The 15,754-nt window shown below is 37.4% G+C and overlaps 1 protein-coding gene across 1 annotated transcript in view; it reads right to left on the bottom strand.

The window, feature by feature from the left end:
* The window catches only part of LOC149064380 (BAI1-associated protein 3-like), a 462,395-nt gene that overhangs the window by 221,782 nt on the left and 224,859 nt on the right, over window positions 1-15,754 (bottom strand). The window contains exon 12 of the mRNA XM_089254699.1: window positions 10,959-11,082. Coding sequence (XP_089110825.1) covers window positions 10,959-11,082 — 124 coding nt within the window. The remainder of the gene's footprint in view (window positions 1-10,958; window positions 11,083-15,754) is intronic.

A 15,754-nucleotide genomic window follows, 5' to 3' on the forward strand; every position in this document is an offset into this window, starting at 1 on the left:
TATATGATTTTCCCACGCTAATAGGCCTACCTTGCCTATTTTACTACTTGCAAGATTTCAGGGACGATGAACGGACTATGACTTGAAAACCACGACGTCGATTCCCCGAAAATTGCTGTTTATTCGACAAAAATTCATTCATGCTCTTAAATGAAAATTTCCTGTGCCATGGTCATAATGTTATCCGTCAATAGCGAGGTCAAAAGAAACTACTTGAGAGAAGAAAAAGGAGGGTTTAGGAAAGAGACAATATTATATACAACAATATTCAGTATATTTCACCTAACAGAAACATAAGTTCCGAAACATAAACAATGCTACAGGTTATATTCACAAGCGACATTATAGTGATTCTCAGCCCTTCTGGCCATAGATCACTTTATTATTCAAAGCTTTAAATATAATTCTAGTATATAATCAAATTTTGTCATAAATTTGTGTACAAATGAAATTTTATACAAATTCAACATTTATGAGGAGAGGTTTTTGAAAGACAAACACCTAAAAACAACATTTTTGTGAGAGAGATTGAAGCATTCGATGATACAAGAAACCTAGAAAAATTTTATACCACATCCAAACAGTGTTTTAGAGTAAAGTTAGTTACAATTATATACACTAGGTAGCACAGCACCAGACACCGAAGAACAATTTGGGAGAGCAAACTTTAAAATTCACATACAGAGGGTTCAGCGATGCAGGTATAGTGCCATCTTGTGGAAAAAAAATATCAACTCACAGCCTGAAGATGGGGCACGATCATAGGAATAAGAATCCGATTTGCCAGTGAATGTTCAGCTTTCCCTTGAAGCAGATCAGTGGGAGCCATGTTGTGGTAAAAGGGAAGAAGTGAATGTTTAGCTCACAAGTAGTCTTTTCTGGAGAGGGAATTATGGGAGGTTTGTGGTATAGGGCCCTTTGAATGGTGGCTGTCGCAATATTAAGGTTCTCACTCATTGTTTCACGGTACGTACTTGATTCTCTACCATATATACGAGAATATATTTTCTATCCTATAATATTTATAAATAAAATTTCCAAACTGAGACGCAAGTTCTCGAAAAGAACCAAAAAATAACCATAACTGCTGATATTTTCGAATCATTCAAAAATTCAGAACTCGAATGAATGGACGTTTTCTCATTTCCGGGAATTCGAGAAGAGTGATCACCAATGATCATTTTATAATTCGTAGACGTATCACAGATTTGATAACAAAATATGCCAGTCATTCTCCAGCAAAACACAAACTGGCTTGGTTGTTTTCTTAGCAATCTTGACGAGTAGATTAAGGGATCTCCAACTCCAAGAAGTCTCTTCGATGTGAGAAAGATTGTGTAAAGAGGAAATCACTCTCACAGTATATCGCAGAGCCGCCCATAGGAGTGTGCGACAGGTGCGGTCGTACCGGGGCCCCGTTGTTTAAGGGGGGAGAGGTGAAAAATATACATGCATATGTGTATATATTAAAAAATACATTTTTTTGTTGTAAACAAGGTGTCTGAGCTACAACTGATTTGATTCTGTAATTTTTATCAGCGTTGGAATTATCTTTCATTAACACATTAACTGCCAAATTTTTTTTTTTGAAATTTTTGGCCGGATAAATAACGCACAAAAAGTTGTAAACATAAAGGTCGTAAAATTCCAAAATCCCTAAATAGGGATCGTGACAGCTAATGGGTTAATTCTGAATTTTCTCTCTCTCTCTCTCATCGCTCACTCTCAATTCTGAGAATTTTTCTCTCTCATCAATTCTGGGTTTTTATGAATTCTGTGAAATTTTTTCACTTATTAATTCTTAATTTCTATCGTAATTCTGAGATGTTTTCTTTTATTGTATACATATTTCTGGGATTGTTTTTTCTCATTAATTCTGGGATTTTTCATCAAGTCTGGGATATTTCCTTTCATTAATTATGAATTTTCATTAATTTTGGGATTTTTTCCCTCATTGATTCAGAATTTTCATTAATTCTAGGATTTTTCCGTCATTGATTCAGAATTTTCATCAATTCTGAAATTTCTTCCCTCATTGATTCAGAATTTTCATGAATTCTGGGATTTTTTCTCCCATTAATTCTGGAATTTTTCATCTCAATTCTACAATGTATCATGTCTATCGATTCTGGGATTTTTCTCTCATTATTTCTGAATTGTGATCAATTCTGAGATTTTTTTTCACTAATTTTGTAATTGCTCATCAATTCTGGACATTTTCTTTCATTTACTCTGAATTTTTCTCATCTGTCTCGGAATTTTTCTCCCATTAATTTTGAATTTTCATGAAATCCGGAAATTTTTCTTTCTTCAATTAATTCTGAACTTTCATTAAGGTGAGTTGATATTTTTCAGGATTCCTGTGTATATTCTGTGATAGTATATCAGTCTTTGGAAGCCGATTTCCTTCCCCACACAGAAATATATAAAATCGGGGCTGAAGAAGCCCTGAAATTATTTTTGCACCGCGCCCCGCTTCTGATAACGGCGGTCCTGGTATATCGACGCATATAACCAGCGCTTATGCGGCCCCAACCATTACATTCGCCGGGAGGTGGGAGATACATGGTTGGAAACGCATTTTCCGGTTCTGATATTTGTGCGGAAACATTCCTTCCGGCGATGTGTCATTTTCCAACGCTGAGAGATATAGATCCACCTTATCTATTTCACTTTTCGGGAAAATTGGAAATCGTTTCATTTGTAATTTTACCATACGACTTAAAAACAATGACGTCGAATTTTTAAAAATTGCGGTTTGTTTTAAAAAAAATTCATACTGGCTCTTCAATGAAAATTCCTGTCATGTGTGGCCATAATGTAATCTGCCGATAGCGAGGGTAAAAAAGTACGCGAGAAAACGAAAATAGTTAAGAGAAAATGGGTAGTGGACAATATTTAGAATATTTCGGCAAACACATCGTGACTCACACAAATATTTGATACGAAATATTTACTATATACATTCTGGTCGTAACTTTCACTAGCATCAAAACACTTAGTCCTAATCCTAAATATGTCATAGTGGCCTGTGGGTTCCGACACAAATTGGCAAACAGCTCATACCCCTGAGTCATTTCTTAGCCATCCTGGACTAGTAGTGCGATTTTCGCCATATGGTTGTATATTTCATTATTTTTAAACTACTTAGAGTTTAATATTACCCATATTGAGTTATTAATCTAGGTTCCCCCTAGATTAATAACCCAGATTAATAAGAAAACAGATTAATAAAATTTTAACCCTAGATTAATAAGAAAGCTTAAGCAGGCAAGAGGGGAAATAAAAATAGAAAGGCACTCAACAGGGCAGTGACAGAATGTCACTTCATCAGCCTGTTAGGGCGTCATTAAGTTATTCATCATATTCCATATATTACCAATCTCATTTTTAAATCTAGCGTCAACTGTATATCATATTAGTAAATGCGATTATATGTTATTAATTGCGGTTAATTTAGATTATTTGATTACGTAAATATATATTATCTACAATAATTTGATATTTTGCAGTTGATCTAATTATTTATACTATATAAATATAGTTGCTTATATTTTTTTATGTACATTTTTCACAATCCCGGTACCTCCGGTCTTTTCATAACCAGAAAATTTTTTGGGTGTGGAAAAAGCTGATATCTGATCTTTTGGGTAAGTAGATATTTCCCTAAGATGTTGGTATATTCTGACTCTTCAAGAGTTTGGAAGACATTATTAGCCAGCTTTTGAGACTTCCAACTCGATGAAGTCTCCTCGAAGTGAGAAAGAGCAACACCTTCTAGAGCAGAAAGCCTCCACGCGATTCTCGTGTCGTCACTGAAGTCACCTATTTCACCTATGGTTTTCGGATATACTGCAAAAAAAAAAAAAAGGTGAAGATTTCGCATACGTTGGCCTGCTATATCTAATGCCTACAGGTGAAATGAACGACTTCAGTGACGCCAAAGCTTCGCGTGGAGGCTTTCTGCTGCAGAAGGTGTTGGAAAGAGTGAGTAAAGAGAATAGCACTCTTGTGGTATCAACACATATAACAAGCTCTCACGTGGCCTACCATTTAACTCAATTACATTTGCTATGAGATAGAAAATACATGGTTGGAATCACATTTGCCGGTTCTGATTATTTGAGTGAAAACCTTCCTATGGATTGATATAACCTTCCTACGGGCAGTGGCTCCTTTTTTCCATGCCACCTTAGATCCACCTTATCAATATCGCTGCTTGTAATCCTTGAAGATGGAAATCGTTTCACTTGGGATTTTACTCTACTACTCGAAAACCACGACGTTGATTCTTTGAAAATTTCTACTTATTCGACAAGTATTCACACAGGCTCTTGTATGAAAATTTCCATTTTTTTTTTTTTTTTTTTTTGCCCGTAATGTTGTCCGTGGATAGCGAAGTAAAGTATTTAAGGGGGAAAAATGAGTAGAATGGGACAATGCGAACAATAAATTCTTCTTCTTTGGTCAAACGCACACAGACCGACAATGAACATAAGGTCTGAATTATTTATCATGGAATGGTTGGTGCGCTGGTACCGTATATTAACGATCCATAGATGAGAGAGTGTTCAACAATTCCCCCCCCCCCCCATCACACTGTCTCTTAATTGCAGTAGTACGTTTAAGCATTGGCTTGGTTGACATGAGAATATCAACGGACTTTCTTACCACTGAAGTAATAATTGTAGATTTGTGGCTCGAAAGTTATTCTAGGATTCATTTATAATCAAGTAAAAATAAATCTTTATAAAACTTCAACATATACTAAAGGAGGATCAAAAGACATATATTATTCAAAAACAAATATTTTTGCCAATAATGAATATTCAATAAGAAAATAACATCACACAAGCATTATAAGCCATCATGTTTATGTGAGTTTTTGGACTAGAGAAATAGTTACCAATATGCTCACCAGATAATGTACACTGAAAACAAAACAACAATTTAAAACTCTGACTCCTGAACGTAAGTCCTCTCTTTTAGATATTTAGCGGCCAGTAGGTCGTTCCTTTAGTAGTAACGCCTGAGTGTTTAATAGATATAAGCAGGTGGTTGAAGAAACCACGGCGACTCAGCACAAGGCTAACGAAGCTAGAGATCACTAGACTTTATCCGTCCGACAGAGGGAATATATTCCTTACGATTGAATATATATTCCCTTCGAATATAAATATATTCCCCCACGTTTATACCCAGCAAGACAGCTGAAACGTGTCCCGCGACCAAACACATCGAATCGACCATGCTCGAGATCGGAGGGATAAAGTCGCATGATCTCTAGCTTAGTTGACCTTGGATTGAGTCGACCGTGGCCATGCTGGAAGCTGTGTGCAATGTGTTGTTAACCCAAAGCGAAGTTGGTTTCGTGCAATACTTGTTAGAGCGCTGCCATCTATATTTCTAACTATGAGTGAAGTGAATTGAATATTTGTACCGTTGTAAGGCTTGTTGTTTTCTGTGGCAAGACTTTTTAACTGGGAGATTCGCATTCCTGCCTCGAAGTTGGGAAAGACAGAAAACCAAGTTCAGCAAGCGAAAAACAAGCGTTTGGTATTATCATTAAATTTACAGGATTGGATGCCGACTCATGCAAACATATCTCGTGAATACGGGCAGGTATATCTGTTAGTGTAAATGTGATAAATCCAGAGTTATTACGCATAATCGGGCCGACCAGTTTTGTAAGTTTAATAAATTTCTCTAAATTCATCCCTTTCTACCAGCGATTATGTTTGTAAGTATGATATATCGGCCCCCATTGCCGCATGATAAGATTTATTTATTTGGATGATCGTGAGCCAGAGACTGAACCGGGGCCAAGCTCTTTACCTACGGAACCTGGGGCGACCGCCGATGGATGGAGCCTTCATTTATCATCCAGCTCCACTGATTGCAAAATTGCCGTATGGCGATATATGATCGGAGTTGGTGTGCGTAGAGTCTGTGAACCGGATAGAATGAACGCTGATTTAATGAGTTTTTTCGAACATCTCTCCTCAACCTCTTGTCTGACGAATTCTGGTATAGGACCTCGATATAACAAACATCTATTTGAAGAATTAGACGATCCTACCGCGTTATAACGAATTCTCATTTAATGAATTTTAAGATCGCACCGCGATATTATGATCTCTTTTAAAATCGTACCATGATATAACGAACTTACATTCAACGGATTTTACGATCACACCCTGATATAATGATCTTTTATTTAACGAATTTTAGGATCGTACCCCGATACAGTTAACTGATGTTCAACAAATTTCAAAATCGTACCCAGATAAAACGAACCCCGATTTAACAAATTCTTTGATTAAACAAACTGAACTGAACTGAACCTTTAATGATTTGCACAATCGTGCCTATCAGTACACCAGTGGATGGCAAGTACAAATATTAGTAATTAAATTATTGGAGATACACAAGACAGGAACAAATGCATAAGGTTTGAACACAAGAAATATAAATGCATAATATAGTTTCGAATCCAGATAGATTTAAAAAAATAAATAAATAAATAAAATAAATAGAATAAATAAATAGAATGGCGCATGGGCAGAGATATGGAGCAAACAACAACAGAAAGGGCGTCGAAACTACTGCCCCAAGAAAAATACAATTTTTGATATATCCTCGATAAATCGAAAAAAATGTAGACACATAGAAGGAGAGGGGTTGCTAAACATTAGATAAAAGTTTGATCGGGAGTAGGTATGGCGAAGGTATTTAGAGATATGAGTATGTCTTTGAAGGGCAAAGAATGTGCATTCCTTAAGAAGGTGAAAAAGATCATTGTAGCTATTTAGTTGATTGCAATACTGACAAGGTTCATCAGGGTTAAATTTGTGCAATATACCTTTGTTAGTATAAAGTATAAAAGGGTAAAGGCGAAGCCTGGCCATATTCTTACGGACCGCCAAGGGGAGATTGAAGAGAAGGTAAGACTGTAGGGATAGCGAAAATTCAAAATTATCGGCGAAATGAAATAATGTTGAAGCAGACAATCGAGATCTGTCTTCTTGGAGAGAGATATCAGTAAAATTATAAGTAAGGGATGTTAGAACTACTGGAGTGAGGTAAGGAGTGGGTGTACACCAGATATCAGGTCGACCGCAGTTATTCAGAAGGGTCTTGACTGAATTTGCCCAGTTTTCCGAATCTGTGTGCCGGCAGAGTTCAAGTAAGCAAATTTTTGGTAGACGATTTTCGTCCATTTTTTGAAGCCTAAGCCAGTACGAGATAAGTTGGTTAAACATTTGAGTGGCAATGGGGCGGCGACCAAGCTCAAGTCTAACAAGATAACCAGGACAATATTTGCTCAGATTTAGTAACTTTTTCAGAAAACTCGTATGGACTCTTTCCAGCATATCAGCATAGAAGAAACCCCAAACTGGTGCAGCATAACATAGAGTAGATCGTACAAGGCTATCGAATAATTTGAATGCCACACACAGCGAGGGGTTTCTGGAGCTACGCAGTAAGTCAAGTAGTTGGTTCATGGCCGCGAAAGCCTTTTTAATCATGAAATTAGCTGCTAATGAAAATTTTCCTGAAGATGAAAAAGGGAGGCCAAGGTAGACATAGCTACTGGCTATTTCGAGTTTAACGTTACCCCAAAAAAAGTTAGTATTTTTTGCGAGACGGCCAGACTTTCTAAATACAACAATTTTTGTTTTGTTTAAATTAACAGTAAGGTGGTTAGATTTAAAGTATGAGTCAAGAAGATTGATTTTTTTTTGCAACTGTATTTTTGAATCACCCAGTATTACAATATCATCTGCGTACAGGAGGATGTTGAGTTCAGTGGAGTTATTAATTGAAATGCCATGGACATGAGGCTGACAAAAAGATTTTTCAATGTCAGCTAAAAATAGGGAAAAGAGGAGGGGGGAGGCAGGTTCGCCCTGCAAAATTCCTCTGGCTACAGGGAAAGAACTTGTTAACCCATTAGTGCTTCTTACTCTTGCACGGGCATCACTGAAAAGCAGATCGTAAATTTTAATAATTTTATGGCTTACTCCTAGGTCAGAGAGCTTCCACCACAAAATGCTTCGATTAACAGAATCGAAGGCTTGACTTAGGTCAACAAAACACGCAAAAACTTTGCGAGCGGGTTTTCGAAGATGGATTTGAACAATAGAGCTAAGTGTGAAAATGTGATCAGTGCAACCCCTGTTCTTACGGAATGCACCTTGAGATTCAGGGAGGATCCCGTTCTGTTCCGACCAATGATATAGCCTTTTGGTTAGTATAAGGGAGAAAAATTTTGAGGTGCAGTTCAAGAGAGATATAGCTCTGTAATTGCTCGGGTCCAACGGAGAGCCTTTTTTCATAATTGGTGAGATTATTATTTCGGACCAAGATCAAGGAATATCACCGCTTTCCAGAATGAAATTAAACAAATTAATGAGGAATGTATGTCCGTCAGGAGGCAAATTCGTCAAGAATTCATTGGAGATGCTATCGCTCCCTGGGGCTTTATTACGTTTCAGTAACGAAAGCACTGAAAAATATTCGGTAATTGAGATGGACGCTTCTAAAAAACTGCAAGAGTTATTAAAGTAAGGGTGGGCAAAGGAGTGGGTTGGGTTAGCTGTTGAGGGGGCAGCAAAGAGATTAGAGAAATAATCGAACCAACATTGTTTAGAAATTATTGAGGGGTTAAAATATGTATTTCGTCTAAAAATGTTCAAAGCTTTCCAAAATTCTGAGGAATTAGTTGCATTTTGTATTTTATGGTGGATTTCCTGGAAATATGTGTGTTTTTTGCGGGTACATAAATCATGGAAAGATTTTTTCAGTTGAATATATTTTGTGAAAAGTTCGGGGCAATTTCTCTGTCGGGCTTTTCTTAGAGTATATCTCATATCTCGCTTTAAAATGCGGCATTCCAAGTCAAACCAGGAAGATTTAAGATATTTACGATGTTTTTTTTAACCCGTTGATGCATATTTGCAAGAGTGGCTGCATGAAAAACACTATTTTTGAAAAATTCAAAATTAGCATTGGAGTCGGTGATTTGGTGAGTGGATGTGTCAGCTATGCAATCTGAAAAGGTATTTTGGAAAATTTCGGTAAATTGGGGCTGCCACCGTAGCTTAGATTCAATGTTGTTGTTAGGGAAAACATGTGCAGATGACGACGAGAGGAAGTAGGCAACAATTGGAAAGTGGTCAGAGTAAAAAAATTGCTCGACCTCAAAGTTTATTATGTTATTTATTGCGAACTGTAATGGGCAAAAAATATAATCAACAATTGATTTCCCAAATGATGAAACATAGGTATAATTTCCATCTTGATCCCCGGGGTATGAACCGTTTAAGATAGCTATAGCATTAGTTTCACAGAAATCAATTAGGGCATTGCCCCTTCTGTCGCGTTTACGGTCAAGAGAACCCCTACTGCTAAAATTTCCAGATGCAAGATCCGGAGGTGCCCGACCGGAGGGATCCCCGCAGTGGCAGTTCAGGTCCCCACCAACCAAAAACCATTGACCTCTACTGACCAGAGTGTAACAAATATCTAAAATTTCAATAAAATTTTTCGTTTTGGAGCTCTCTGGGGGTATATAAACAGTTCCAATAATTAGATTTTGAAATAATAGAGTATCAGATAGGGAGATCTTAACAAATATTGCGAATTCAGACATCATTAGTATTTCCAAGACAGTTATTGATTTATGTATAGCAAGAATAATACCGCCAGTAGGTCTGCCGAATATGGGTTTTTTTTTGCCGGTGAAATAAATAAATTGAAATCACTCCATGCCCGCACCTCCAGGTCTTGGTCTGTATAAAAAGTTTCTGTTAAACCGAAAAATAAGAATTCAGAAAGATCAGAGATAAGTTTTGATGAAAGTTTCGACCGTAAGCCACAAATATTATAAAAACAACATTTTAAAGCATTATCATTATTCTGACAATCAACTAGGGGGTTAACATAATTCAAACAATTGTTTTCCGGAATTTGATTATCCTGAGGAGAGTTATTTTCGGATTGCGGCACGATTGACCGGGATCAGACATCGGTATTACTTGATGTATTTGATTAAACAAACGTTTACAAGATTTTGGGTATATACAATCATATTCCAATACAGCAAACTCCTATTTAACGGATTCTAAAATCGGTCCCCGATCTAATTAGGCAACCCGTGTTTGGCAAATTCTTCAAACGGAAATCGATATAACGAACTCCTTAAATTTTATTACTGCATCCCGACATAATGAGCTCTCTCTCATTCAACAAGTTTCATGATCGTAACCTGATATTAGTATAATTTTATCAAACCATCATTGCGTATCATTTTTTTTAGCATTTATTAAATTTATCAATGACACTTGGGTATTATGCATTATGACCGGTAAAAGTGATAATCTGTTTAGTATTCAGAGATGGTATTTTTTACGGCCCGAAGTATACTAAGAAATTGAATGGGGCGAAAATTGCTGTAGTTAAGGGAGGCTGCTATGTCCACGCTAGCAATGCGTGTTATAAGGAATTGAAATGTCTGTCTCTGGTGTACTGGTTAGTTCACTTGCCCGGTATGCAAGGGGACTCGGGTTCGATTCCCGGAGGAAGCAAATCACTTTTCTTTCCAAATATTAGTTTCGGCATAACATCCAGAAAATTCAATTTCTCAGTAAGTTTAGTATTTATCAAATTTATCGTCAATATACAATATCAACAGGTTATTATGAATAAACACCAGATTTATCACATTTACCGTGACATATCGATTTCATCCACGACAAATTTGATCCAAACGACTAGACAAGCCCTGCGGCATTGACTTACAAAGCGAACAAACATATCAGTTTTAGTGTCATCAGTGAAATCGTTTCCAGGAATCGTTTACGCAACGATTTTTGACGAACTGAAGCGAATCTGAAATCATAATTGAAAACCTCGAGATACGAAAATATGACGCTTCATGATTGGTACATAATTACCTCGTCCATGGATAGAGCTTCTTCTTTCTCGTTCCACATCCGATCTAACTCTTCCAGTTGCTGGTATAAGAGAGCATAATCCAGAGGCGTTTCTCTATGTTTTCTGCTGTAAGCGATCCACTGACTGTAGGAATGATAGAGGAAGATATAACCTCAGCTCTGAATAAAACATGTGTTTACAATGAAATACATACAGTAGAACCTCTCGATAACAGACATCCATGACACCAAAAATTTGGTTCGCTAATGGGGAAGTACGATATACAGTGTAATACGTTCGTACAACTTTCAGAGCTACACTGTGTTTTTTTCGGTCGCAATTGGTTTCTGTATTTTAATTTTAAAAATGTATATGCTGTAAAAGTGATATATCGGCGGTTATTCATTATCACCAACTGTGCTGATAAAGAATGTTTGATTAAATGTCACTACATTTATCACTTTTACCGGTGACACCACTTAAAAAGCTAAACACTAATTTTTGTGCATGGGAGGATTGGGAAGATTTTAAGTATGACAAATTCATATTAATTTGTTCTGAATAGCTGCTGTGGCTGTTACAGTCTCTCGATAACGGGCACCCATAAGACCAAATATTTTGTTCACCAACGGGGAGTATCGGCTAATGTGAGGCACGATATGTAGTGGAATCTCGTTTATGCGACTCCCATATTTATATTTGGCTTCGGTTGCAATTGGCTCCTACACTTTCATTGTTAAAATGTATACGTTACTGTGTGTGAAAGCGATACACCAGTACTTATGCATAATTACCAATCGTCTCAATAAAGAAAGTTTGATTAAATTTCACTACAATTATCATTTTTACCACCGATTATATGCATAATTCCTAAATAAAGTGGGAAAGTATGGTAAATATGGGAAAAATTTATTACCCGTTCTTCTCTTCATTAAACAAATTTATTATTTTTACCCATACATGATACCCATACATATTTTTCGATAACAATAAAAATTAAATTGAAATAAGTGTGAAGAAGATAAAAACATTTATAACAACATTATCAGTCTTATAATGTTGGCGTTCTTGCGAATGCGAATGATAGCACTTGCGGACATGATAAATTTAATGGCAATTGAAAACAAGGATCAAGGACGATGTGTCGAGAGGAGTGACTAACTCTGTAGGTCCGTTGAATAATATTGTCCGGTATTTTAGGGAATAACTGATTTCAATTTGCTAGCGTTCTGCGCCCTTCGCCTCTTATGGATTCACGCCTTCTTGAAACTAAATTTGTGTTTAATCATAGCGTGTTGTGTGTCAAAACGCGTTAGGATTCATTTCGTTGTTTATCGTCGAATTTATCTTTGGTTCTTCTTTATTGTGCTGGTGTCGGAGGATTTGAATTAACCCATAAGGAGCAAGATGACGGGAGCAGGACGAGAAGGAATGATGCCCGCAAGTGACATCAAACTTGACAAGTCAGCAAATGTATCCAAACTTGATACGTCAGCGTGAGTCTGTAAACTCGACAAATCAGCAAGTCTCTTAACTTAGGAATCAGCAAGAGTCTAACTTGACAAGTCTGTGAAAATCTCTAAACTTGAACTTGACAAGTCAGCAAGGATATACAAACTTGAACTTGACAAGTCAGCAAGGATATACAAACTTGAACTTGACAAGTCAGCAAGGATATACAAACTTGAACTTGACAAGTCAGCAAGGATATACAAACTTGAATTTGACATATCTGCAAGGGTCTCCAAAGTTGAATTTGGCAAGTCAGCAAGGGTCTCTAAACTTGGCAATCAGCGAGAGTCTGTGAATTCCATAAGTCAGCGAAAGTCTCTAAACTTGAACTCGGTAAGTCAGCGAGAGTCTCTTAACTTGACAACAACAAATCTTTCAATTTGATGTCAGCAAAAAATCTCTAAATTTGATAAGTCATGAAGAGTCTCTAAATTTGACAAAACAGCAAGGGTATCTAAATTTGACGTTTCTGCAATCTGCAAATGCACTGTTATTATACACTAGAGGAGCGTTGGACTAGGAAATTACACCAAATTTAGCTTTCGATTGTTCAAATGTAGCAGTTGGGGGGAAGGCGCCAAAAGGGATACTTGCCCCGGGTAACAGTTTAAATCTTCGTTTCTAGTTGCAGCTGAACTCACAATCAGCTACCCAATTCGCAATGTCTGTAATAAGGATGTTTAACCAGTTCATGTATGCATACCACTAAAATGGTTTTGTTACCGGTCGTGGGCTACACGAGTATTTCTCTTTACTGGCCAGGGCCAAGATGAAATGAAAATGCCTAACACTTTCAAGCAACAACAAAAACTTAAGCCCCGTTTACATTTGAGCAATAAAATATCCTGGGAATTTATCCGTAACGGGGATTTTCACTTCAACCCGTTTACATGGCGTTTAGTTTATGGTATCCCCCCCCCCCTCTTTCCGGAAGTCATCACTGGTTACGTGAGTTAAATGGAAGTGGTCGGTTCAAGATGGCTGACGAAGGACCTTGCAGTAGTTTTCGCGGCACGAAGGATTATGGGACTAGAGGTCAGAGACACCCACCATTATTCCGCAACAAAGATGGGATTGTTTTGACGGATTATCATCCCCCCTTTTTTCCCCCATAAGGGAAAAAAAGTTGTCATGCAGGTGATAAGCGACCCAATCTTGCACATGTAAGCCCCGTTCACATGTCTAAGATTGGGGGTCACTTTGGTGATAATTACCGGGGGGGGGGGGCATGGCAACTTTTTTCCATTCCTAGGGGAAAAAAAGGTGGGCGAGAAGGTCATAAAAAAAAGCCCACCTTTCTTGGGGTGGATTGGTGATCAACACCGGCCTTCTCTCCCATAATCCTTTGCGCCACGAAAACTACTACAAGCTGCCATGTCGTCAGCCATCTTGAATCAACCACTTCCGTTCAATCCACGTAACCAGTGGCGACTTCCGAAAGAAGAGGGAGATTACTGGCATGAACTAAACGTCATGTGAATGGTCTGTAGCGAAAATCCCCGTTACCGGGAACTTCCCGGGATGTTTTATTGCACATGTGAACGGGACTGTAAACGGGGCTTTATAAGCTTCATTTAAAATACCGGCAAAACAAGGGACAGTTTGGTAAAAAGTAGGGACAGTAAAAATGATGGGAGAATACAAGTGACATAGTGACTCTACGATTACTCTCACAAAACTTGACTTAAAATATATCGATATATTCAAATATATTTCGTCCGATACCATTTCATTCTATTCTTCTTAATCCTCAAATAATATCAACTTTAAACCTCCCTCTTTGCTTAGTTTTTCTCCCCTCAACCATTGTATTCAATAACAAGTGGGGATATCTATATTATTCTCGTCACAATCATAAAACATCACACGTCACAAAGAACCCGAAAAAGATATTTCAGGCAGAAAGTCGGCAAGTCTCCAATTTTCGAACATAATACCGACTTAACACACCAAAAGAAAAAGCGTTTCACGTCCTACTGTGAGCTCTGATCGAAATTCCTAAAAGAGAAATGGGCAAAATTTTTTGTATTACTGTGTGTGTGTGTGGGGAGTATTTTTCTTTGTAAAACCGTAAGGTCTTCGCAAAGTGGATTGAAGGCAAATCCCTTTCTTCGGATACATATTTCATAGAAAGGTCTGATGTCTTCTTCCCTTCCACACCTCTCTCAGGAGAGTCTCGCGAATTCGTGCCCAAGTTCCGGATCAGATAAGGTGAGTACGTGCAGACTTTTACGGTTTTGCTTTTTTTTATTGAAATTCTGCAAATTTTCGAAACTACGGAATATGGATTTTCATTTTAAGATGTGCATAGCTAAGTCCCCTTTGCTCAAATTACTCGCGAACCCTTTGATATTATACTCCTACCAAATCACACACATGCATCTTGTCCATATTCCTCTGCGGAACCTCTGGAGAATTGACACATGTTGGAATGTGAGTGTATGTGTTATGAACCTGACGTGAAATTTGTTTCTGTGTAATGATTCTTAGAGTGCTGCCATCTATTTTTTAAACCATGAATGAAGTGTGATGAGTGAAGATTTTTGTGTTTCTGTGTCAAGACTTTTTAAAACCATTGATACTAGAGGCATACTTCAAATTAGAAAAAAATATCTAAATAACGTGCACACTTAAGATACTTCATTCATTTTTCAAATAGTGGTTAAGTTATTAAAAGTAAAAAAAATAACTTTTTATACGATTACATATTATCGCCGTTTATACAGTAATTATGTGTTGGAACACGGAGACACCCAGATTCTGCCACACTCGGTTATAACAACATTGCCCATTCGGCTCGAGTGCCTCCGGGGAACCTAACCATTTATTTGAACTCGAAGAAGATATATGTACACGGGCAGGTGTCAGTACTCACATCGCCAGTAAACAAGTATTAAATTTATGATTGAAAAATGGTGAGTGAGGTATTTAAAAACCACAACTACAAATCACAGGTTATAAGTCACATAATCGTTAAAATCGAGAATATTTCTTGATAAAATTTGATCAGATTCTCTTCAGGGATTTTCATTGACACTTTTTATTCATTGATTCTGATTCAATCTGCTGCTGGGTTAATCTAATCGCTGCACCACGTGGTTTGAATCGGTCCAACAGACATTCGTCAGAAATTGCTACCTGCAATCAGCTTCTAGATAAGCCCGCGTGAATCATCTGACTCGACTACTCTGTTCTTCCTCCTTTGTAAACAGATGTATGAGGCCCACTGTCTGGGTGTACTCGACGTCTTATTCAAGTAGATTTCCTAACAGGATTGGAAGGCTCTCTATCTGGTTCTAGGTGA

This window comes from Pholcus phalangioides, unplaced genomic scaffold (assembly GCF_987345545.1).
Source record: "Pholcus phalangioides strain wild (caught in Gottingen) unplaced genomic scaffold, Ppha-v1.0 ptg000042l_1, whole genome shotgun sequence".
Classification (NCBI taxonomy): domain Eukaryota; kingdom Metazoa; phylum Arthropoda; class Arachnida; order Araneae; family Pholcidae; genus Pholcus; species Pholcus phalangioides.